The 22,585-nt window shown below is 45.4% G+C and overlaps 1 protein-coding gene, 1 long non-coding RNA gene and 1 pseudogene across 6 annotated transcripts in view; 1 reads left to right on the top strand and 2 right to left on the bottom strand.

Annotated features, from left to right (window-relative positions):
- Window positions 1-9,465: 9,465 nt before the first annotated feature.
- Window positions 9,466-13,942, bottom strand: LOC138823126 (uncharacterized). 5 transcript variants are annotated; one of them, XR_011370747.1, is made up of 5 exons: window positions 13,718-13,942; window positions 12,993-13,394; window positions 12,078-12,901; window positions 11,320-11,411; window positions 9,466-10,368 (listed from the first exon to the last, which is right to left on the bottom strand). It is a non-coding gene; the product is annotated as an uncharacterized lncRNA (long non-coding RNA). The 5 variants fall into 5 exon arrangements; XR_011370748.1 differs by having other exon boundaries at window positions 13,190-13,394; XR_011370749.1 differs by lacking the exon at window positions 12,993-13,394 and having other exon boundaries at window positions 12,078-12,207; window positions 12,758-12,901.
- A 7,469-nt stretch (window positions 13,943-21,411) lies between these two features.
- LOC138823462 (U6 spliceosomal RNA) lies at window positions 21,412-21,486 on the bottom strand (annotated as a pseudogene).
- A 708-nt stretch (window positions 21,487-22,194) lies between these two features.
- Window positions 22,195-22,585, top strand: part of Fnta (farnesyltransferase, CAAX box, subunit alpha) — a 31,379-nt gene continuing 30,988 nt past the window's right edge. Inside the window, exon 1 of the mRNA XM_070016049.1 lies at window positions 22,195-22,415. Coding sequence (XP_069872150.1) covers window positions 22,216-22,415 — 200 coding nt within the window. The 5' untranslated portion in view covers window positions 22,195-22,215. The remainder of the gene's footprint in view (window positions 22,416-22,585) is intronic.

The following is a 22,585-nucleotide window of genomic DNA, read 5'->3' as shown; positions in this document are numbered from 1 at the left end:
CCACCTTCCCAGCGCCACCAGTTACAATTCTTTATAGTGCCGTAATGGTTAGTTAAAACTTTATTGTCATGATGGTTTCCTTTTTAGTTTTTTAGAGGAATTTGGCATCAAAATGACAAATAGGCCGGGCGCTGGTGGCTCACGCCTGTAATCCTAGCTACTCAGGAGGCTGAGATCTGAGGATCGCGGTTCAAAGCCAACCCGGGCAGGAAAGACCGTGAGACTCCTATCTCCAATAAACCACCAGAAAACCGGAAGTGGCGCTGTAGCTCAAGTGGTAGAGCACTAGCCTTGAGCTGAAGAGCTGAGGGACAGCGCCCAGGCCCAGAGTTCAAGCCCCACGACCGACAAAAAAAAAAAAAAATGACAAATAGGTAAAATTCCAAGCAGCTTATGATATTCTTACAGTTCAAATACAAATGAGAAATGGTATCTTTGAGTTTATGTTGTCTTCTTAGTGACCCAATTTACATGTATTCCACAAATACTTATTACTTAAGGACAATTTCAATATGCTTAAAATAAGAAATAGAATTTTTAGTATGATTACGGGAAATTACTTACATAAATTGCTAGTCAGTGATTTTGGACCTTTTAATATTTTAACTTTTTTTTTTTCTTTTGGACCTGTTTCATGGTTTGAACTCAGGAAACTTACTCTCGCTCAGCTTGCTTGGTCACAGTTGGTGCTTAACTACTTGAGTTAAATCTCCAGCCTGACTTTGTGGTGGTTAATTGGAGAGGACTCTCTCAGACTTTTCTGGCTAGTGTGGCTTCAAACCTTGATTCTTTTTTTTTTTTTTTTTGTCAGTCGTGGGGCTTGAACTCTGGGCCTGGGCGCTGTCCCTCAGCTCTTCAGCTCAAGGCTAGTGCTCTACCACTTGAGCTACAGCGCCACTTCCGGTTTTCTGGTGGTTTATTGGAGATAGGAGTCTCACGGTCTCTCCTGCCCGGGCTGGCTTTGAACCGCGATCCTCAGATCTCAGCCTCCTGAGTAGCTAGGATTACAGGCGTGAGCCACCAGCGCCCAGCTTAAACCTTGATTCTTTAGGTCTCAGCCTCCTGAGTAGCTAGGATTATAGACATGAGCCTCTGGAGTCCAGCTGTTTTTTGTAATAGCCTTACTTATTTAAATATAATATCAGTGCTATCATTAATTTTGCTTTTTTACAAGTTCTGCAAAATTCATAATGCTTTGTACTCCAGAAAATAATTTCTAGGTTTGTCTGGTTTTGAATTTTCACGTTTTGATAATTGCCCATCCTTCAGAGCATCCAATCTTTTATTATGTAATAAATGGTAAAATTCAGATATATTGAATGATTTGCTTATTTTAACATTGAAAATACCAGAAATATGGAAACAAAAAGGCTTTTCCCTCCATAGTATTTCAGAAGAACTTTTCAAGCAAGTAGTGAAACACTGTAGTGCATTGGAACTAGAATTGCGTTCATATAATCCTGGCTCTGAAGCTTTATACTCATGTCTTAAATACCATGAATTGTTAGCTTTGTATTTAACATTGTAGTTATTTACTTTGCATTTTAGCCTTTGCAAAAAGTAGATTCTTGGGCTGGGAATGTAGCCCAGTGGTAGAGTGCTTGCCTCACATGCGTGAGGCTCTGGGTTTGATTCCTCAGCACACATAAACAAAGCCAGAAGTGGCACTGTGGCTCAAGTGGTAGAGTGCTGGCCTTGAGGTGAAGAGCTCAGGGACTGCACCCAGGCCTAGAGTTCAAGCCCCATGACTAACAAAAAAAAGAAAGTAGATTCTTGGTTTTGGTTGACTATTGAATTTATAATTGCATAGTTCTATTCCTTGTCAGCAAAATCTAGAAACATCACAATGATCCCCACATAGGATTTTAAATTTCTCACTTTACAAACCAAAATACAACACAAATAAAGCAACACTATACATAATGCTTAATCATTTTTCCATCTGCTTACTGAATTTAACAACAACTTTATTAAAATTGCTGGATTTTCTTACCACTTTTCTGAGGTAGATGACTTATATTTCCTTTTTGGTATCACTCATTTTAATTTTAATAGTGCCAACTTGTTACGGTATTATGTATGTGTTTATATGTATGCATATATGTATATGTATATATATATATATGAAGAAAATGTTAAGACTTGGTCAAACGATATTTTTCTCATTCAAGTACAAAAATGTTTTCAAGGTTGCAAAAAGTGTACAGTTGTTAGGTTGTAAATAAAGACTTCTATAAAAATTCAGCTTTGATTTTTTTTTTCTGCTCTTGAATTGTAACAACATTTTTTTTCTTTTTTTGGTGCTGATACTGGGACTTGAACTTAGGCCTTCATGTCCCTAAATTTTGTTTTATTTTTATTCAAGGCTAGCATCCTACCACTTGAGCCACAGCTCACTTCCAGCTTTTTGGTGGCTAATTGAGGTAAGAATCTCATGGACTTTCTTACCCACGTTAGCTTCCAACTGGGGTCATCAGATCTCAGCCTCCTTCATAGCTAGGATTACACCCATGAACCACCAGCTACCAGCTAACAAACTTATTTAATAATTGATAATATTCAGCCAGGTACTTAAAATTCTTACTGAAATCTGTCTGGCATCTTCATTTTTTTTTTTTTTTTGTTGGTCGTGGGGCTTGAACTCTGGGCCTGGGCGCTGTCCCTCAGCTCTTCAGCTCAAGGCGAGCCACTTGAGCTACAGCACCACTTCCGGTTTTCTGGTGGTTTATTGGAGATAGGAGTCTCACGGTCTCTCCTGCCCGGGCTGGCTTTGAACCGCGATCCTCAGATCTCAGCCTCCTGAGTAGCTAGGATTACAGGCGTGAGCCACCAGCGCCCGGCTTGGCATCTTCATTTTTATGTAAAGTAATAGTATTGAAATTGAGTACAGAATTGATATTAAATTGAATATATTGAATTGAGTATGGAAATTGATTATGATTGTATTATAAAAAGGAACTAGATCATTCCAATTAAAGAGGTTTAGCATTTGAAGTTCTGGACTGAATATATTGTCACTGTAAGTTCAAGACAAGTAAGCTGACCCTAGTTGCATTTGGCAAGAGAAAACTTCAAGTAAGACATGAACATAAGTGAAGGTGATAATAAAGTTTACTAGAAAAGAAACATGGCATAGAAAGCACATGTGGCTTAGATATGCCACAGGAAGATAGCATTTCAGCCCATCTCAACCATCTTGTGTCTTCTTCCTCATTGTACAGCTTGGCCTTGGGTCAAATAAGTCGAATGGAGTCCTTGAAATCAGCTTTTTTATTGTTAGATTTCCTTTTGTTTCTTATAAGATTGGGATGCCAAAGACAGTACCCCAAACATATTTTTCGTTCTTTTGTCCTTCCTCACTTTTTCTTTCCTTTTTTCCTTTTGGTGCCAGTACTCGGGGTTAAATTTAGGGCCTAGACATTGTCCTTTAGCTTTCTTTACTCAAGGCTAGTGCTCTACCACTTGAGCCACAGCTCCACTTCTGGCTTGTTGGTGGCTAATTGGAGATAAGTTTCATAGACTTTGCTACCTGGGCTGGCTTTGAACTGATATATTCAGATCTCAGCCTTCTGATTAGCATCAAAACAAAAGCTGCTAGGAGTTTGATTGGAATTACCTTGAATCTGTAGATAAATTTTGGGGAAGATGATGTATTTATATTGTGGCTTCATTTATTTAGGTAAACACCTAAATAAAAACTGGCAGTGGTAGTTTATGCTTATAATCTGGTGTAATCATCAAGAACTATAATCAACAGTTCAAAGCCAAGCCAGGCACCAATACTTCCTACTCACTGTTAGGAAAAGAGGAGAGAAAGAACAGGCCAACTGGATCGCAACACACAAGGACTGTTTATTGAGGCACAGCCAGGGGTAGCAATCTTCCCCTGGAATTGGAGGTTGTGTGAGGAGGTGGAGTTGGGATCAGGTTTATATTGGTCTTAATGAGGAAACAGAAAAACAAAACAAAACAAAAAACATGCTGTAGTCTTCTGGGGGTTAGGGGTTGTTACTTTTGGTTCTGCCTATAATGGAACGTTCTGCCTAGGGTGATGGGAACTTTCATGGGCTTAAATTGGAATGCCCCACCTGTGATCAAGCACATCCACCATGCACATCTGGTGTTTTGCTTGGCATAGGGAAATAAGGCAGGGTTCAGATCTTCATATTTAGTCTCTGGCTACATAGAAAAATTGGACTGAGGCTGAAAGGGGAGACTGGGAAAGGGTCAACGGTCATCCTTAATCTACTTCCTACTGACCAGGGACAGCATGTGGGTGTTGGTCTCCCATTAGGCATTATGTTTAGGCCTCTTTTCTGAGATGAGGAATTGAAGCACCATGGGCCAGGCCTCTTCTGTGTTAAGTGGTATTCATGGACATGAATTCAGTTACTTATGGGGATCTGAAAGTCAATACACATTCCTGGAGAAGGTCAGAATTTGACTTTTGACAATACAGGGCATTTGACAATACAGGGTCCTACAAACACTTACCAGTAGAACCATAATTGGGTCAAATTGGGTGGAAAAAGAAAAAATTGCAGAGAGAAAGAATGTAGTTACAGGAACAAAGATGGAAAAAAGGTTTAGGCTTAGGGAACCTCTGACCACTTGCCATTCCACTGAAAAAAATTTTATGTTGCAATGTGGGGTCAAAAGTGCAAGTCCAGGATAGCTAGCCTTCTTCAAGAGGGAAACTAGAGGGGGAAGGTCCCCAGGACCCAGCTTGTGTCTCATTCTCAAGGGCACAAACCAAAGGACTGTCAGCTGGAATAAAGGCAATCCAATGACAAATGTTCACTGGTCTAGAGATGGTGTGTGTGTGTGTGTGTGTGAGAGAGAGAGAGAGAGAGAGAGAGAGAGAGAGAGAGAGAGAGAGAGAGAAGAGAGAGAGAGAGAGAGAAATTGCTACAAGACAAGGAAAGTTACCTTATTTATCTTTCTAGAGATAGCTGGGAGTCTTATGCCCAACACATCCTAGGTTAGCCACACAGGATCCACAGGCACAGCAGTCAAGGTAGACAGAGGGAGACAGGAGAGGACAGAGGAGGATAGTGAGGGGGGTGGAGGAACTAAAGTGGGGGTGGCCAGGAGATGGAAGCAACAGTGTGACTAACAGAGAGAGGGTCTGGTGCAGAGGTAGAAGAAGGCTTGGGTGCAGGGAACCTTGGACTCCTTGCCATATCATTTTAAGTCAGTCAGAATGTCAAAATCAAAAGTATCAAACTTGGGCTAGAGTTTGGCCTGTTACTAAGGATATTCATTCCTGTGGCTTAGGGAAGACAGAGAATAAACCCAATACTTAGGAGAAGGCATCCCCAAGGTCCTAATTAAGAGGGGTCTAGGGGTCAGAGTCAAATGTGAGAGGCTTGTCAAGTCTCTGGAGACCCTGCAGTCTGAAAGTAGGTGACTCCCAGAGTCCCTGGATCTGAGTTGGGGTGCTTCTGCCACAGATCCTAAACAAATACCTTGTCCTGAAGGTTTGTATGTACAGATGTGGTTGGTCAAAAGACAAAGGACCTCCTACCTGGAGATGAAGAGTCTAGAGACAGAAGAGAGGAAAAGAGATTAGGAGGAGAGAGCTCTGGTCAACTGCAGGGTTTACATATTATAGGGTAAATTAGACTCAGCCAGAAAACCACACAGCTATACAGGTAGGAAGAACCCATCTCACCAGGTGAGAGGAAGTGAGAAGTGCCAGCTATTATCTCAGGTGACCTTTTATAACCCCTGGGACTGAAGGATCTTGCTGCCTTATATGGTCAGAGCTATCCCAACAGGGTACTCTCTCAGAGAAAGAGGGGTAGGGGCTGATCATTTGCTGCCTCTACTACAAGGACCTAGTTTTGCCTAGGGAAAGAGCATGATAAGCCATGAGGGAGGAGGCTTCTGAGCTAACAACACAGATAACCAATTATACCTTAAGCTACACTTATAGCTGTCCATGTGGATCCACTGCTTAAATAGGCAATGGCCACAGGTCATGATTTGATGGCTGTTTAGCCCAAAACAGTAAACATGGCAGGCTGTGTACTCCTGATGGAGAAAGACAATAAAGAAGAAATGGAGGCTGAAGTTCGGGGAGACGTGGCCTGGAAGCAGATCAGCCCCTGACAGAAGGGAGTTTGTTGACTCTGAGTACTAATCTCTCATAGGTTTGTCACCATATGTTAGGAAAATGGAGGGGAAAGAACAGGCTGGATTCAATCTCAACAGACAGGAGTGTTTTGAGGCACAGTGAGGGGCAGCAACCTTTCTATGGGATTGGAGGTTGTTCAAGGTTGGGTTTATATTGGTCTTGTTGTACCCCCCATCGCAGGACCCCCACCAAGAAGACCACTAAGAGTCAGACGTTCCGAAATGCAAAAGCAAGGCTTTATTCAGGCTCGGGCCTTGTCCTACACACCGACTCAGTGGAGCTTAGGAGGAGAGCCCCGAGCTGAAATTTCACAGAGTTTATAAAAGTAAAAACTACAAAGTTACAACAACCAGATGTGTTAACAGAACATTCTGGGTGATAAGAAGTGATAGGGGGTTATCAGACCATTTGGGCCAGGGCAATAAAGGGCAGGGGGTATCTGTGAAGTGAGGGGAGTTTGTGGCCACAGATAACTCTGTCCTTGGGATTTATGTGAGCTCTGGTTAACTTCAACACAGACAGGTCAGTTCCTGGAATTTATGTTTGCTCTGGGTCACTCATAATTTAACATAAATGACAGAATGGCCGCTGCCTCAAAATGGAGTTACTTCAACTCTTCAGTCTTAATGAGGAAACAGAAATAATGATAATGATAACAATCAACAATAATTATAAATAATAATAATAAACAAGCTGGGAAGTGGCGCTGTAGCTCAAGTGGTAGAGCGCTCGCCTTGAGTTGAAGAGCTGAGGGACAACGCCCAAGCCCAGAGTTCAAGCCCCACGACCGACAAAAAAAAAAAATAAAATAATAATAATAATAATAAACAAGCTGTTGCCTCAGTGGGAATGAGGTGGTTACTTTCAGTTAGGCCCAGAATGGAATGTTCCCATTCCGCCTGGGGTGACAGGAACTTTTGGCCAGGCCTTGATCAAAATGACCTGCTTGGAGTCAAGCATGTCTGTGCACATCTTGTGTTTTGCTTGACCTGGAGAAATAAGACAGGGTCAATCCTTCATTCAGGAGGTTGAGAGCTGCGGATAGTGGTTCAAATCCAACCTGGGCAGATACATCTGTGATATAGGAGTTGTGGTGCAGAAGGTAGAGCAATGGCCTTGAGTGAAAAAACTAAGTGAGAACTTAAAGCTCTGAGTTCAAGCCCTACTACCAACACACACACACACACACGCACACGCACACACACCTCTCTCAAGGCCAGCCAGACCCAAGTAATCAAGAGCCTATCTTGTTGTTCTTGTTGTTTTTGCTGGTCCTGGGCTCAACCTAAGTTGTGCTGTCCCCAAGCCTAGTGCTTTACCACTTGAGCAACAGCTCTACTTCCAGCTTTTAGGTGATTAGTTGGAAATAAGAGTCTCATAGACTTTCTTGCCCAAGCTGATTTCAAACCACAATCCTCAGATCTCAGCCTTCTGAGTAGCTAGGATTACAGATGTCTACCAGCTCTCATCTTAAAGACTCTATCTTAAAAGTAAAAGGAAGCCATGTACCTGTGGCTCATGACTGTAATTTTAGCTACTCAGGAGGCAGAGATCCTAGGATCATGGTTTAAATCCAGCCCAGGGAGAAAGTCTGTGAGACTCTTACCTCCAATTAACTATCAGAAAACCAGAAGTGGTGCTGTGACTCAAGTGGCAGAGTGCTCACCTTGAGCTGAAGAGCTCAGAGACAGCGCCCAGGCCCAAAGTTCAAGCCCCATGACCAAAAAAAACCCAAAAAAGTAAAAGAGAGAGGAATGTGGTTGGATAGTGTTTACCTAACAAGGTGAACCAGTAGGTTGGGCAGGGACTAAGTAATTTCTCTAGCAATGTTTTGTAGTTTTCAGTGTACTCAATCTTTATCTGTTGTGAAAATTATTACAAGTATTCATATTCTTTTTTTTTTTTTTGGTCCGGTTGTGGGGCCTGAACTCTGGGCCTCAACGCTGTCCCTGAGTTCTTCAGCTCAAGGCTAGCGCTCTACCACTTGAGCCACAGCGCCACTTCCGACTTTTTGCTTATGTGGTGCTGAGGAATCGAACCCAGGGCCTCAGGCATGCAAGGCAAGTACTCTACCACTGAGCCACCTTCCCAGCCCCCTCATATTCTTTGATGTTGAGTTAAATGGTTTGTTTTTAAGTTCAGTTTCAGTTGTTTTATTTGGCTCATAGTTTCAGAGGTTTCAGCCAAAGTCCCTAGACTCCATTATTCCTGGTGTGTTTGTGTGTGTGTGTGTGTGTGTGTGTGTGTGTGTGTGTGTGTGTGTGTGTGTGTCTGTATGTGGAGGGGTGTCTATGTGTCTGTATTTCTGACTTGGTAGAAAGCAGTGATCTGGTAGAAAGCATAAGAAAGAAAAGAGCTGCTAATCCCATTGGCCAGGAAACAGAATGTTAGGAAGGTCCAGAGCAAGCCTCTAGGGATCTACTTCCTCTAATTACGCCACAACCCCTGTTCCCACTTCTTCCCAATAATGGCATGAAATTGTGGATCCACCAATGGAGTAATGTATTCATTACTTCAGAGCCCTCATGTCCCAATCACTTCCCCAAAGTCCTCTGAACATTGTACTGGGGATTGATCCCTCAATATGTGACGTTTTGGGGCGACATTTCATATGTAAGCCATAACAAATAGCTAAGCATATTGCATTACACATTTACATTTTATGTTATTCAGCCTTAGGAAAAAAAGAATTCAAATGCATTGCGATACATGGATAGTTGATATAAACCACACAAAAGAGAACAGATAATGTCTGATTCTACTTATGTGAGATAGCTAAGTAGTCATATTAAGAAACAGAAAGCAGAGTTTGGGTTGCATGGGGTTGGGAGGAGAACAAAGGAACAGGGAGCAGCGTTCAATGGGTACAAACTTTCATTTTGGTTAAAATGAAAATGTTCTGGAGATGGTGGTAATGTTTGTATTACAGTGTGGAAGTACTTAATGTTACTGAACTATACATCCAAAAATGAATAAGATGGCAAATTTTATGCTATTTATATTTTACTACAACTAAATAAATTAGACAGGCACTGGCAGCTCACAACTATAATCCTAGCTACTCAGAAGGCTGAAATCTGAGGATCACAGTTTGAAGCCAGCATGGGCAGGAAAGTCAGTGAGACTCATCTCTAGTGAACTTCTAAAACTTCAGAAATGGAGCTGTGGTTCAAGTGGTAGTGAAGCCAGATGGCCTAGGAAAAATAAGGTACAGTCAGCTAACAGCAAATACAGGAGATATTCCTTCAGATTATCCTTAAAATAATCCTTAAGATCAAGGATGTTAGGAAAATGGAGAACCAAAAGGAATAGGCCAGACTTGATCATCAACAGGTGAGGATTGTTTATTGAGGAACAGTGAGGGGCACAGACCTTCCCGCAGGTTTGGAGGTTGTGCCAAAGAGTTGGGACAGGGTTGGGTTTTGTTTTGTTTTTGTTTTGGGTTCGGTCATGGGGCCTGAACTCTGGGCCTGGGCACTGTCCCTCAGCTCTTCAGCTCAAGGCTAGCGCTCTACCACTTGAGCCACAGCACCACTTCCGGCTTTTTTCTTTTTGCTTATGTGGTGCTGAGGAATTGAACCCAGGGCTTCAGGCATGCAAGGCAAGCTTTCTACCACTGAGCCACCTTCCCAGCCCCCAGGGTTGGGTTTTTATAGGATGTTCAAGCAAGGAGGAAGAGGTTAATGAAGAAGCCACCAGGTCAAGGAAGGTGGGGGCCTTTCAGTTGGGCCCACAATGGGATGTTTACAGCTGGGCTTAGGTGGATAGCCCTGCTTGCGCTTCAAAGGAGTTCACACATACCTGGGATTTTTTTTTTTCATACCTGGGATTTTGCCTGGCATCTGTATGGGCCTGGGACAATAGGGTGGGGGTCAATCCTTCATATTCCATCTTTAGATTCATAAAATGATAGGGCCAAGAGGGGAGAGACAAGTTCTTCATGTAGGATCTTTGGATACATAAAAAGAATTGGGCTGAGAGGAGAGTAGCTTGGAGTTATGAGAACAAAGCAGATTCCCATCATTTGGAACCCTGAAGGAGTATAAAAGGTGGAGGGACATTATGGTCTTTTCTTGCTACTTCCTCCTGGCATGGTGGTGTTGAGGAGTCACAGGGGCTGGAGTCTTCAGGGTCCTGTGTGGGTAGGGCAGTGTAAACAAGGCTCCTGGTTGTCTGCAGTAATAGGATGGCCTTGACTTGTTCCCAGGTCCTGAGTAAGGGCTGTTATCCTGTTAGAGAGAAACTTGAACAAGCTGACTGAGATCAGGCAAAAGGCTGATAAGGTGGCAGGACTAGTTGATATGAATGACACAGGAAAACACACCCTGGGCACAAGCCAGAAAAGTTCCATTTGGATCATGAGCCCATAATCAATCAGAAGCTAGGGCTGGATTGGAGTGGTTAAGGGCCTGTAAGACCTTGATCATTTCTTATAAATTGCAGGTAACAAAGGCAAGAATGTAAATTCCTGTCCAGTTAGAAGTTAGACAGATATGGACATAGGATGGACAAGCTTCTCAACTTATTTCTTTCTTTCTTTTTTTTTTTTTTTTTTGGGTCCAGTCGTGGGGCCTGAACTCTGGGTCTGGGCGCTGTCCCTCAGCTCTTCAGCTCAAGGCTAGTGCTCTACCACTTGAGCCACAGCACCACTTCCGGCTTTTTGCTTATGTGGTGCTGAGGAATCGAACCCAGGGCCTCATGCATGCAAGGCAAGCGCTCTACCACTGAGCCACCTTCCCAGCCCCTCTCAACTTATTTCTATTGGCCTCCCAGCTCTGGTTAATTTTGAAAGGGCAGGCACAAAGTGGCTGATGTGATATCAACTCCTCATACTCTTCTCCACCTCAGTCTGGGGGTATAGGTGCTTGCTGCTGGGATAACTTGTCCCAGTTGGCATTTATGGGTTTTGAACTCAAGGCCTGAGCACTTTCCCTGAGCACTTCTGCTCGAGGCTAGCGCCCTACCACTTTGAGTCACAGGACCACTTTTAGTATTTAGCTGGTTGATTTTTGAGCCATGCTTCCAGCCTGGCTCTTTGCTGGTTAGTTGGGAGATAGAGACTCAGAGGGATTTTTCTGCCTGGCCTGGCTTTGAACTGCAATCTTTGCCACAAAAACGCTTTATTGTTTCCAATTAAAGCAACAAGATGATCAATGGGAACAAGTAGAGCTTACATGTACCTCTCAAGAATTGATCAACAGGGGCTTGGAGTTTAGCCCAGCGGAAGGGCCCCCACCCGGCGTGCGCAAGGCCCTGGGTTCGGTCCTCAGCCCTGGAAAAATAAAGAAAAAAAGAATTGATCAACAAATACTTACCAGAACTCTGCAATGACTAAACTCAATAGATGGGATGAGAGTTTGAGCATAGCTTGGCTGCCTGGAAAACCTGATAACCAAAGTTTACAAGAGGCTCTCCTGGCCTACACATGTTTCAACAGGATAACTGTAAGGTCCGCTCCTGGATGGCGAGCAGACTCCACCCTCCTCCCAGCAAAGTCTCCACCCAGTACCTGCATTACCTACGCAACTGGGACACCTGGAAGAGGTCACATCTGCATCCGCTGAGGTCACATCTGAATTTGATGTGCCACACCTTTCCCCGCCCATACCCTAGATAAGGCCTAGCCCAGGCCCAGCCGCTCTCTTGCTGCTCTTTTCTTGCTCTCTGTTCTATTCTAGCTCTCTCTGTTCTTTTCTTGCTCTCTCTCTTTCCCAGCCACGTGGAGTGCCAACCTTGCCTGGTCCCATCAGGTCTACTGAATAAACCTACCTCTTACCTGAATACCACGTGAGTGCTGCTGTTCTTACCCCTCTTTCTGCTCTTTTCTAGCTCTTTCCTCTCTTTCCTAGCTCTCTCTCATTCCCAGGCCTTTCCCAGCCACGTGGAGTGCCACCCTTGCCTGGTCCCAGCAGGTCTACTGAATAAACCTACCCCTTACCTGAATACCACCTGCATGCTGGTGCAGTTCTTACTCGGTGTAAGGTCCGCTCCTGGATGGCGAGCAGACTCCACCCTCCTCGCAGCAAAGTCTCCACCCAGTACCTGCGTTACCTAGGCAACTGGGACACCTGGAAGAGGTCACATCTGCATCTGCTGATGTCACATCTGAATTTGATGTGGCCACACCTTTCCCCACCCATACCCTACATAAGGGCTAGCCCAGGCCCAGACTCTCTCTCTTTTTTCTCTCTCTGTTCGTTTCTAGCTCTTGTTGCTCTTTTCTTGCTCTCTTGCTCTCTCTCTTTCCCAGCCACGTGGAGTGCCAACCTTGCCTGGTCCCAGCAGGTCTACCCCTTACCTGAATACCACGTGAGTGCTACTGTTCTTACCCCTCTCTCTGCTCTTTTCTCTCTCTTTCCTCTCTTCCCAGCTCTCTCTCATTCCCAGGCCTTTCCCAGCCACGTGGAGTGCCAACCTTGCCTGGTCCCAGCAGGTCTACTGAATAAACCTACCCCTTATCTGAATACCACGTGCATGCTGGTGCGGTTCTTACTCGGTTACCTCTTTTTAAAAACCTAACAATAACAACATAGCTGGCTTTTAGGTCAGGCTGGGTAAGGTTTACAGAAAGTGTCCCACAAGAGTGTTAGTTTTTGTAAATCTAAAGCAGTCTTTTACCAAGAATCAGCTGTGTGTGATGGAGTCAGGCAGGACTCCAGTCTACCATGGTGGAGGCAGGATGGTCCAGGCAGGATCTGGGCTAGACTGCGTCCCTCAGATGAATTGTCAAATCTCCTGCTTAGTTGCTTACAAATTTACAGTCTGGTTAAAGACACTTGACTTTAGATGGACATAGAGAATGACATGCTAGTTTTACATCAGTATTTAAATCACAGCTAAGTTAATTACATACCAAATTTAATAAGCATTATCTTATAAGAATTGATGACACACTAGGGGCTGGGAAGGTGGCTCAAGTGGTAGAGCGCTAGCCTTGAGCTGAAGAGCTGAGGGACAGCGCCTAGGCCAGGCCCCATGACCAGACCAAAAAAAAAAACACCCCAAAAAACAAACAAAACAAACAAAAAAGGGCGGGCGCTGGTGGCTCACTCCTGTAATCCTAGGTACTCAGGAGGCTGAGATCTGAGGATTGCGGTTCAAAGCCAGCCCAGGCAGGAGAGACCGTGAGACTCGTATCTTCAATAAACCACCAGAAAACCGGAAGTGGCGCTGTAGCTCAAGTGGTAGAGCGCTCGCCTTGAGCTGAAGAGCTGAGGGACAGCGCCCAGGCCCAGAGTTCAAACCCCACGACCGACTAGAAAAAAAAAAAAAAAGAACTGATGACACACTCATACCATCTGCCACCTACTAAGACCTTTTGGAGTTTGTCTTAATTTTTACCTTTTCTATTTTGGAACAAACATTTAAGACAATTCTTACTTTCCAAATACTTTCTTATCCAAATGTGTTTCCTTAGTTTCCCTTTCCTTTTTATTAACTTTCCTCTTGGCTTACAATTCTTATCTCTTTACTGGTGTTCTTTGTCACCTGGCTAAGAGCTGAGCTGAGTCTCATTCCTTTTACTACTACCCTTAATAAAGATGTTTCCTTTTAACAAATGAAAGACCCCAGACTCACTGAGATACTTTCTTCAACGGGAGGGCACCCCAAGAACCAAGACTCCAAGCCAGCACCTGCAATAAGCAAGAGGAGTTTATTTGGCGTTTGCGCAAACGGGCTCCCTGTCCAGGGCAGACTGGAAGCCCCGTCCAGCGGTTACAGGCACTTTTAAAGACAAAGACCACAGGATTAGCATATAACACCAGGTGTCCCTGGGATTGGCCCATTTAAAAGGTCACTATGTACTTTAGCAATTATTTTTTTACTACCCGGGGAAGTTTATAACACTCTTTGCAATAAGACAATTAGTGCAGACAGAGGTAGTCACTCTGGGAGATAAAGGTTAGGAGATTTACAGTGTTACAGGTTTGTGATTGATTAACAATTTGGCCTAGTCTGCAGAGCCCACCAGATGGCCCTTATCTTGAGCCCCCTAAACTGGGAATTTCTGCACAGGAATGTGGAGGAACATACTCTTTGTTCCTTATCTTGGGTCCCATTTGGCCACCTGGGGAATTTACTTGTTAGTTCTTTATTTATGACTACAGAGCTTGTCCCAGGGCCGACATCTAGGCTCCCAAACTTTTTTATTTATTTCCAGGGAGGGGAAGGGTCAGAGCTAGTGCAAGCTAGTTTACAGAAGCAAAACCAGCAGTTAGCATTTGTAAAAATGTAACTCTAATTTTTAATCTTTCACAAACAGCATGCTTGATAATTAACTTTTTAAACACAATTTCAGGAAATATCAGTACCAAGAAAAAGAAGATACCTTTTTACACAGTTTTTATGTGCTACAATGAATTATGTTGAACATGTTCACACACACATTTACACAAAAGTTTTAAGGTGCACTTAGGTTTTTTTTTTTTAAATGAAAATTGGCTGTAAGTTTTTTTGAAATTCCAGTGGTGAAGTGATATTGTTTTGCCCAATATGATAAAACCACGTGGTCAATGTTGGAAAAGTAGGCAATACCAAACAAAATAGAAGGCAAATTTTGACAAACAGGATTTCCATGCTTAAACAAACATTGATCACAAGAGTAGAAAACCTTTAGATCAATTTTGGTGATGAGGCAGGTTAGTATATAAATTGAATATTTAAACCCCTAGAAGAATGAAAAGGACTAAGCTTGGAGGAAGAGTGGGGGTTGTAGAAAGACCCAGCATGTGACCTTTGTCTCTTCCTAGGTGTCAGCTTTCAGGGCCTGTAGAAAGAATTGGAGGAAGGAGTGGCTGAACAGGTTTGTAAGGGAAGAGGTAGCACTTTTAACCTGAAGACATTTAAAGGGAGGATGTGGCATAATGAAGGTACTAAAAAGTGAATGTTAGAGTAATTGGATAGAGAGAGTTGGTGGAGGTGAGGGAGGGATTTCTCTTCTGCAGTCTCCTAAAGGAGAAATTAAGAAACCAGATTTTGCAGTGAGTGGACTCAGGAAAGAGAAAAGGATTGGATTATTGTCTAAGTTCCAAAGAGAAAAAGGACTGGTTTGTTTCTATTATGGGATTTCAGGGTGGTAAAGGGAGAGAGCAGGAAAAGAGAGAGGCCGTCCTCAGTGTGTTTGCCTGCCAGCCACTGTCAGTGACAGATTAACGAAAGGTCCAGAGCAGAGGCCCATTTATTTAGGGTCTTGAAGGGAAGACGGTGTATTAGCCATAGAAGAGGGTTGAGAAATGCATAAGTATGGAGGGGTTTGTTTAGAGGGATATTTAACAGGGCTGTTAGCTTGTTGTTTTACCTTTGGAGGCCTATGCCCACCCCCACCTTGTGTCAGCCACACAGGCAGGCAGACAGGCAGGCACAGGGACAGGGGTCAGCAGAAGGAGTTTGAAACAGATAGTTTTATAGCCTAGAGACTCTGGACCAACTGCAAATAGCAAGAGTGTAGTTAGAAGAGCAAGGAAAAAGAAAAGGATCTTTGGTGCTGGAGGTCATCAAAGAAAAGAGAGAGAAAGGGAGAGGGGGAGAGAAAAGGGGGTGAGAGACAGATTGAGCTGCTACAAGATAAGGACTTTTTTAGAGGAGATGGTTGGGAGGCTCATGTCAGAGAAAGGCTTGGTGAGCAAGGCAGGAGAGCAGGTGAAGGGGAAGGGGGAACCTCTGGAGTGGAGGTCAAGAAGGACTTGGTGGACAGAACAGAACAAGCAGAGGGAGGGTTTTCTGGAGCAGAGGTAGAGGAGGGCTTAGGTTTAGGGGAACTCGGACTCCTCACCATTTTGTTGGAGAATTGTTTAAATCAATGTAAGGTCCATTCCTGGGTGGTGAACAGACCTCGCCCAGTACCTGCGTTACCTAGGCAACTGGGACACCTGGAAGAGGTCACATCTGCATCCACTGAGGTCACATCTTAATGTGATGTGGCCACACCTTTCTCCCACCTGGTCCCACTTCCCTTTACCTGGACACACCTTTCCCCACCCCCCTACCCTATATGAGGCCTAACCCGGGGCCAGACGCTGTCTTTTGTCAGCCGCGTGGAGTGCCAACCTCTCCTGGTCCCAGCAGGTCTACTAAATAAACCTACCCCTTACCTGAATACCACGTGCGTGGTGCTGTTCTTACTCGGCTGTCTTTTTAAAAACTTAACAATCAGTAAAGTAAAATCTAAGGTTCCGAATTTAGGCAGCGGTGGCCATGTTAATGAGACCAGATTTTGGTAGAAAAACAAGTCAGTTTTTTTTTTTTTTTTTACTGTAAATCAGTCAGTCCAGAGTCTTAAGATTAGACCCCAGGCATGCTAATGGGATGTCTCTGGGAGACAATTTTGAAAATTTGGTAGGACTATGAAGCCTGTCCTGCTTTCCAAGGTGTCCCTGGTGCCTTGGGAAGGCAGACGGCCGGATCCTGATAATTAGGAGAGGGTGTCCCCAAAGGTCCTAATTAAAGAATGTCTGGGTCAAGAAAGGGGAGACTACAAGTCGTTATGTCAAAAATGAACTTTACAACTTTGGTGGGGGGGGAAGGGGGAGCAGGGAGGATTGGGTGGGGGGACAGGGGGAGGATGGGAAGGGATGGGAAGGGGAAACAAAGGAGGAGGCTACAATGCTTGATAAGAAATGTACTCATTATCTTGCCCATGTGATTGTAACCCCTCTATACAGTATTTTCACAATAAAAAAAAAAAAAAGGAGAGACTCTTGGAATCTCTGGGGACCCCACAGACAGGAAGGAAGGGAAGGACTCCTGGAGTCCTAGGGTCCGTGTCAGGGCATCTCCGCCACTGACTGGGCTGGTTACCTTGTCCTCAAGGCTTTTAGGTGGTGGGTGAAGTCGGTCCAATGGCAAAGAGCCTCCTGCCTAGAGATCAGAGTCTGGGGACAGGGTAAAGGAGAGAGAATAGGGGGAAAGATAAGGCCTTTTCTGGGTTTACATAGGGGGCCAGTAATACCTCAAGCCACAGCAGGGTGGCTGTCCATGAGGCACACACCCCTTATGTAGGCAAAGGCTACCAGGTCTTTCAGGTGGCTGTTTAGCCCAAAAAGTAAGCTCGGCGGGTTCTGCACTCTCGATGGAGAAAGGCCTTGGAAGGAGGAGGAAGGTAGCAGAAAGGCTCCATGAGAGGTGGCAAGGAGGTGGGTGGCCTCTCAGCAGAGGGCACCCAATTACTCCTGGCGCTTTTCCTCTCCTGGGTGTCAGCACCATATGTTAGGAAAATGAAGAAGAACAGAAAAGGAATAGGCCGGACTGGGTCAACAGGGGAGGACTGCTTATTGAGGAACAGCAAGGGGTACAGACCTTCCCGTGGGTTTGGAGGTTGTGCCCCCAAGTTGGGACAGGAGCTGGGTTTTTATAGGAGGTCTGAGCAAGGGGGCAGAGGTTAATGAAAAAGCCCCTAGGTTAAGGAAGATGGGGGGTCTTTCAGTTGGGCCCACAATGGGATGTGTTGTACTCGGCCTCACGACCCCCGGAAGACCACCAGAGACCAAGATCAATTTAAACAGCAAAAGAGTCATTTATTGCAAGCTCCAGCTTGGTCCTCCTCGCACCAGGTAACTGGTGACGCTAAGAGGCCCTGAGCCCAGGATTACAGCACTTTTTATACACTTTTTAGGGAGGGCAGGGACTTTGCATACATCATAGCATCTTGTAACATATCACTACACATTGCGGGAAAGTCATAAAACAATTCTATAGTATAATTGGTGGGCTACGAAGTAGAAAAGGACCAGAAACAGGTTGTCAGTTAGATCAAGGGGCTGACGTACTTTAAACTGGTTGGCTCCCACCACAGGGAAGTCTCAAGGAGAAACGTGCTGAACTGCATGGTTCCTTTCTCAAACAAACACCATTTGTGGTCTGACTATTGGGTCACCTGGCCCTCCAGCACCTGCCTGCGGTTTTCCCAAGGATTGTTTACGTCCCTAGTCTCCTGGGAATTATTTTTTTCTGTTCATTCCCAGGTCGGGCTCATGGTCAGCTGCATAACTCATACCTCAGAAGATGGTTACTAGCTCAAGATGGAGTCACCCAGGCCTTAGGCTCCTCAGATGTATACAGCTGGGCTTAGGTGGATTGTCCTGTCTGCACTTCAAACCAGTTCACACTACCTGGGATTATGCCTGGCATCTGTATGGGCCTGGGACAATAGGGTGGGGTTCAATCCTTCATATATACCTATTAATTCTCTCTCTCTCTCTCTCTCTCTCTCTCTCTCTCTCTCTCTCTCTCTCTCTCTCTCTCTCTCTCTCTCTCTCTCTATTTTGCAAGTCCCGGGACTTGAACTGTCTCTGAGCTTCTTTTGCTCAAAGCTAGCACTCTACCACTTGAGCCACAGAGCCACTTCTGGCTTTTTCTATTTATGTGGCACTGAGAAATTGAACCCAGGGCTTCATGCATGCTAGGCAAGCACCCTCCCACTAAGTCATATTCCCAGCCTACCTACGAATTCTTTACTCCCTTATTCACATTTCCAGTGCCCCTGAACTAGAAGCATTTGCCTTTTCCAGATCTTTGCTCAAATAGCCCTTAAGAAAGCTTTCCCCATTATCCTACCTATAAAGACATCTACACACAGAAATATTTGTATTCTTTCGACAACAAGCTTTATCTTTAATTGCAGTTACTATTTGTTGAAGATAAAGTTATTGTTAGCAGAATGAGGAAGCTACAAGGAGGAGGTCCTAGAAGGGAGGAGGCCCCAACTACCCCTTGAATACCAACTTTATGAAGTGGTTCCTAGTTCCTGATGTAACAAAAAAATAGGATGGGTTCAGGGTGAGACCAAGAAAGCTTATTAGTAAAGCAAAACAAAGATAAGAGATTGCAAACAACTCAATCCTGGGTGTGGGCACATCTGATAACAGGCACTCTTTGAGCTCTAACAGCAGGTGGGATTTATGGTGGAAAAGCTGATTGGAGTTGTAGGTCCAGTTTGTCTCAGGTAAGTGTTTTCCATGCTAGGTTTGTTTAGTCATTCTTTTTGATACACTGTGTTATTAGTTGGGCTCAGAGATGTCAAAGTTAATCCACTTACTAAGTATGGGTCATTATTGTAAGGTATATTAAATATGTAGGTTTCATTAGGTAGCAGATGAAGAGCACACCATGTGTTATTCAGGCAGGAAAAGAAGTTCATTTACCGAACTACTCCCCCAGATGTGCACGGTGGCGGTGGCGAGGCGTGGCCTAAAAAGGGGCCCTCCCCCCCTGCCCCAACTTATCTAGGCCAGAGACAGGAAAAAGTTTGACCAGGTGGGGGAAAAGGTGTGGCCACGCTAGATCAGGATGTGACCTCAGGGCCTGGGACTCTGAGGCATGACCACGGGTGGCCCAGGATGTAAACTAGCAGGAGGGGGAGGTGACTGCTTCCATGTGTGCCAGTTACCTAGGTAACAAAGATACTGGGAGGAAACTTAGCCCAGAGGTAGGGAAGTGTCTGCACTGTGACTGCCTGGCCTGGGGCAGACCTTACAATTATGAAGGAGGTGTTTAAATAGTTGGTGGGTTTTGGCAATTTGTAAACTTTTTGTGGCTTGAGAAATCTTTTCTTTTCTTTTTTTGGGGGGGGCCAATGCTAGGGCTTGATTTCAGGCCTGGACACCAAGGCTAGTACTCTACTATTTGAGCCATAGCACCACTTTCTGGCTTTTTCTGAGTAAAAGCACCAGTCCATAAAAACACGAGACAGGGGCTGGGAAGCTGGCTCAGTAGTAGAGTGCTTGCCTTGCATGCATGAGGCCCTGGGTTGGATTCTTCAGCACCACAGAAGCAGAAAAAAATGGAAGTGGTGCTGTGCCTCAAGTGGTAGAGCAGTAGCCTTGGGCTGAAGGGCTGAGGGACAGCGCCCAGGCCCAGAGAGTTCAGGCCCCACGACTAGGACCAAAAAACCCCCCAAAAAACAACCCCACAAAGATACACTATTAGAGTATTTTAGAGGGTCTGGGACCCTCCTAAGGTCAGTTGGGAGGCATGTGATCAGAGGTGGCCCAGGCTGTGACATAGCAGGAGGGGAAGGTGACTGCTTCCAGGTCTGCCAGTTATCTAGGTAACAGATACCGGGCGGAGACTTAGCCAAGAGGTAGGGACAAGTGCAACTTTACACAGAGAACAAAGAAAGGTTTATTGCCCCAAAGGCACCAGCAAGACCCCTTCTTACAAGGAAGAAGTGAGTAGCTGATGGCTATTGTCTGAGGAGATCTTCTAGTAACCTAGAGGTTTAGGAGGAAGTAGAAGGGACTACAGGTAGATGGGGCTCTGCCATGGTAGACTAGAATCATGACCTCTAAAGAGTGGGACAATCCATGGAGACACAGTTAAAAGTGACTTTAAAAAAAAATTTACAGGGCTGGGAAGGTGGCTCCGTGGTAGAGCGCTTGCCTTGCATGCTCGAGGCCCTGGGTTCGATTCCTCAGCACCACATAAGCAAAAAGAAAAAAGCCGGAAGTGGCGCTGTGGCTCAAGTGGTAGAGCGCTAGCCTTGAGCTGAAGAGCTGAGGGACAGCGCCCAGGCCCAGAGTTCAGGCCCCACGACCGGACCCAAAAAAAAAAAAAAAAATTTACACTATACCAGACTACCTTGTCCTGGGTTAGATACCCAGAACCAAGAGCAGTCTTAACCACCAAACCTCCAAGCCTCCAATAGGCAGCTCCGACCTTTATTAGTTGGTCTGCAAATCACCAATTTGTTGGTCTGCAAACCGCTAAACCTCTGACCTCCAAAGCTCCAAAGGGGAGCTTTTCCTGTTCTTCCCTTCCTCCTTCTCTGCAGGCCTTCCCACTCTCCACAGGACTGCCCTGCTCTGTTCTGGGCAGTGCCTCTCCACAGGCCTCTCTAAAGGAAGGTCTCAAATGGCTTCTTGAGGAGGCCTGCCCAGCTCTGCTCCATCAGGCTTTCCCTTCCCGATGTCTCTTCCTCCACCCCCCCCCCCCAACTCTCCAGGGACAAGTGAGTGTAAGGTTTAAAGAAAACAGTGCTCATGTGCTTTTAACCCGAGCTATGCTTACAATAGTGCTTATGTCCATATTCCGCTTGCTGCTTCCCATACTTCCTTTCCCCATCTAACCTGTTATCATGTCATAATCTCCCTTCCTAAAGTATAAACTCAGTGCTGCAGAGACTTTTTTTAATAGCCGAATTAAGTTCTTTTAATAGATTGCATATATAGATGTTTAGCCATACTCTAAGATCACCTCTTTTTTTTTTTTCTAAGATCACCTCTTTAAGAGTAGAACTTCATATATCCAATTTACATGCTTCAGATATTACCTTTCCTAAAAATACGGAACGCTTCACGAATTTGCGTGTCATCCTTGCGCAGGGGCCATGCTAATCTTCTCTGTATATGTGCTGCCGAGGCGAACTTTTTTTTTTTTTTTTACTGCTATAGGGCTTCTGTCACATAACTGGTAGTAAATAAAGGCGTCCATTTCCTGTAATTTTTCCCTATCTTTTCACCAGATACTGTATAATCCCAAGCTTGAGTTTTAAAAGAAAACAATCTCATGCTTAATGAAATTCTGCTTTACAAAGCTAAAGTTCCCCTTTCATTTCTTACAAGTCTTAGCACTGGGCCAGTATATTGTAAGAAGTTCCTTCCGCGCTTAAAGTGGAGTCCAGCTCCCACTGGATTGGGGAGGAAGAGGCTGGGTCAGAACTATTGGCCAAGCAGTACTTGCACCACTTGTCAGTTTGTGTTCAGCAGCAACTAGGATCTGCGTGTAGCTCTAGAAAATTTGCCTGGCATACTTAAGTCCCAGGATTCAGCCCCAAACCCTACAAAACAAAAGTAGTTAGCTATGGTAGCTTAAGCCTTGGGAAGCCCAGCAGGATCAGCAAGGGAATACAGAAGCCCGCCTATACCTCCTCCGCCCTTCGCCACGAGCCGCTCTGTCCGTTCCCCGCCCAGACCGGGACACCAGCTGGGCCCTCTGGCCTGCGACTCTGGCTCGCTCTCTATGGTATGACCCAAGGAAAACGGAAGTGGGTCCCGGAGGGGGCGGGGATAGGGTGAGGCCGCGCGCGGGGGGGGGGGGTACGGGGCGGTGCCTGCGCTGCCTCTGCTGCGGGCTGTGGTGTGATGGCTGCCACCGAAGGAGTCGGGGAAGCTGCGACGGGTGGCGAGTCTGGCCAGCCCGAGCAGCCGCCGCCCCAGCCGCACCCACCGCCACCCCAGGAGCTGCTGGGAGAAGAGATGGCGGCGGAGGCCGGAGAAGCAGTGGTTTCCCCAGTGGACGACGGGTTTGTGAGCCTGGACTCGCCCACCTACGTCCTGTACAGGTAACGCCCCCTAGGCCCGGCCGGGCGCGGGAGGCCTGGGCCGGCCGAGCGGGTGGCGCTGGGGACCCGAGGGCTCGGCGGCCCCGCCAGCCCCGCCAGCCGGTGAGCAGCGTGGACACTGCTGAACGCCGGTGACAGTGGCTCTGGACTATTTAGGTGTCTTGAGAGTC

The sequence above is a fragment of the Dipodomys merriami genome, unplaced genomic scaffold, assembly GCF_024711535.1.
Source record: "Dipodomys merriami isolate MVZ:Mamm:240054 unplaced genomic scaffold, mDipMer1.0.p SCAF_12, whole genome shotgun sequence".
Lineage (NCBI taxonomy): Eukaryota > Metazoa > Chordata > Mammalia > Rodentia > Heteromyidae > Dipodomys > Dipodomys merriami.
This window is presented reverse-complemented; position numbering and strand designations above follow the sequence as displayed.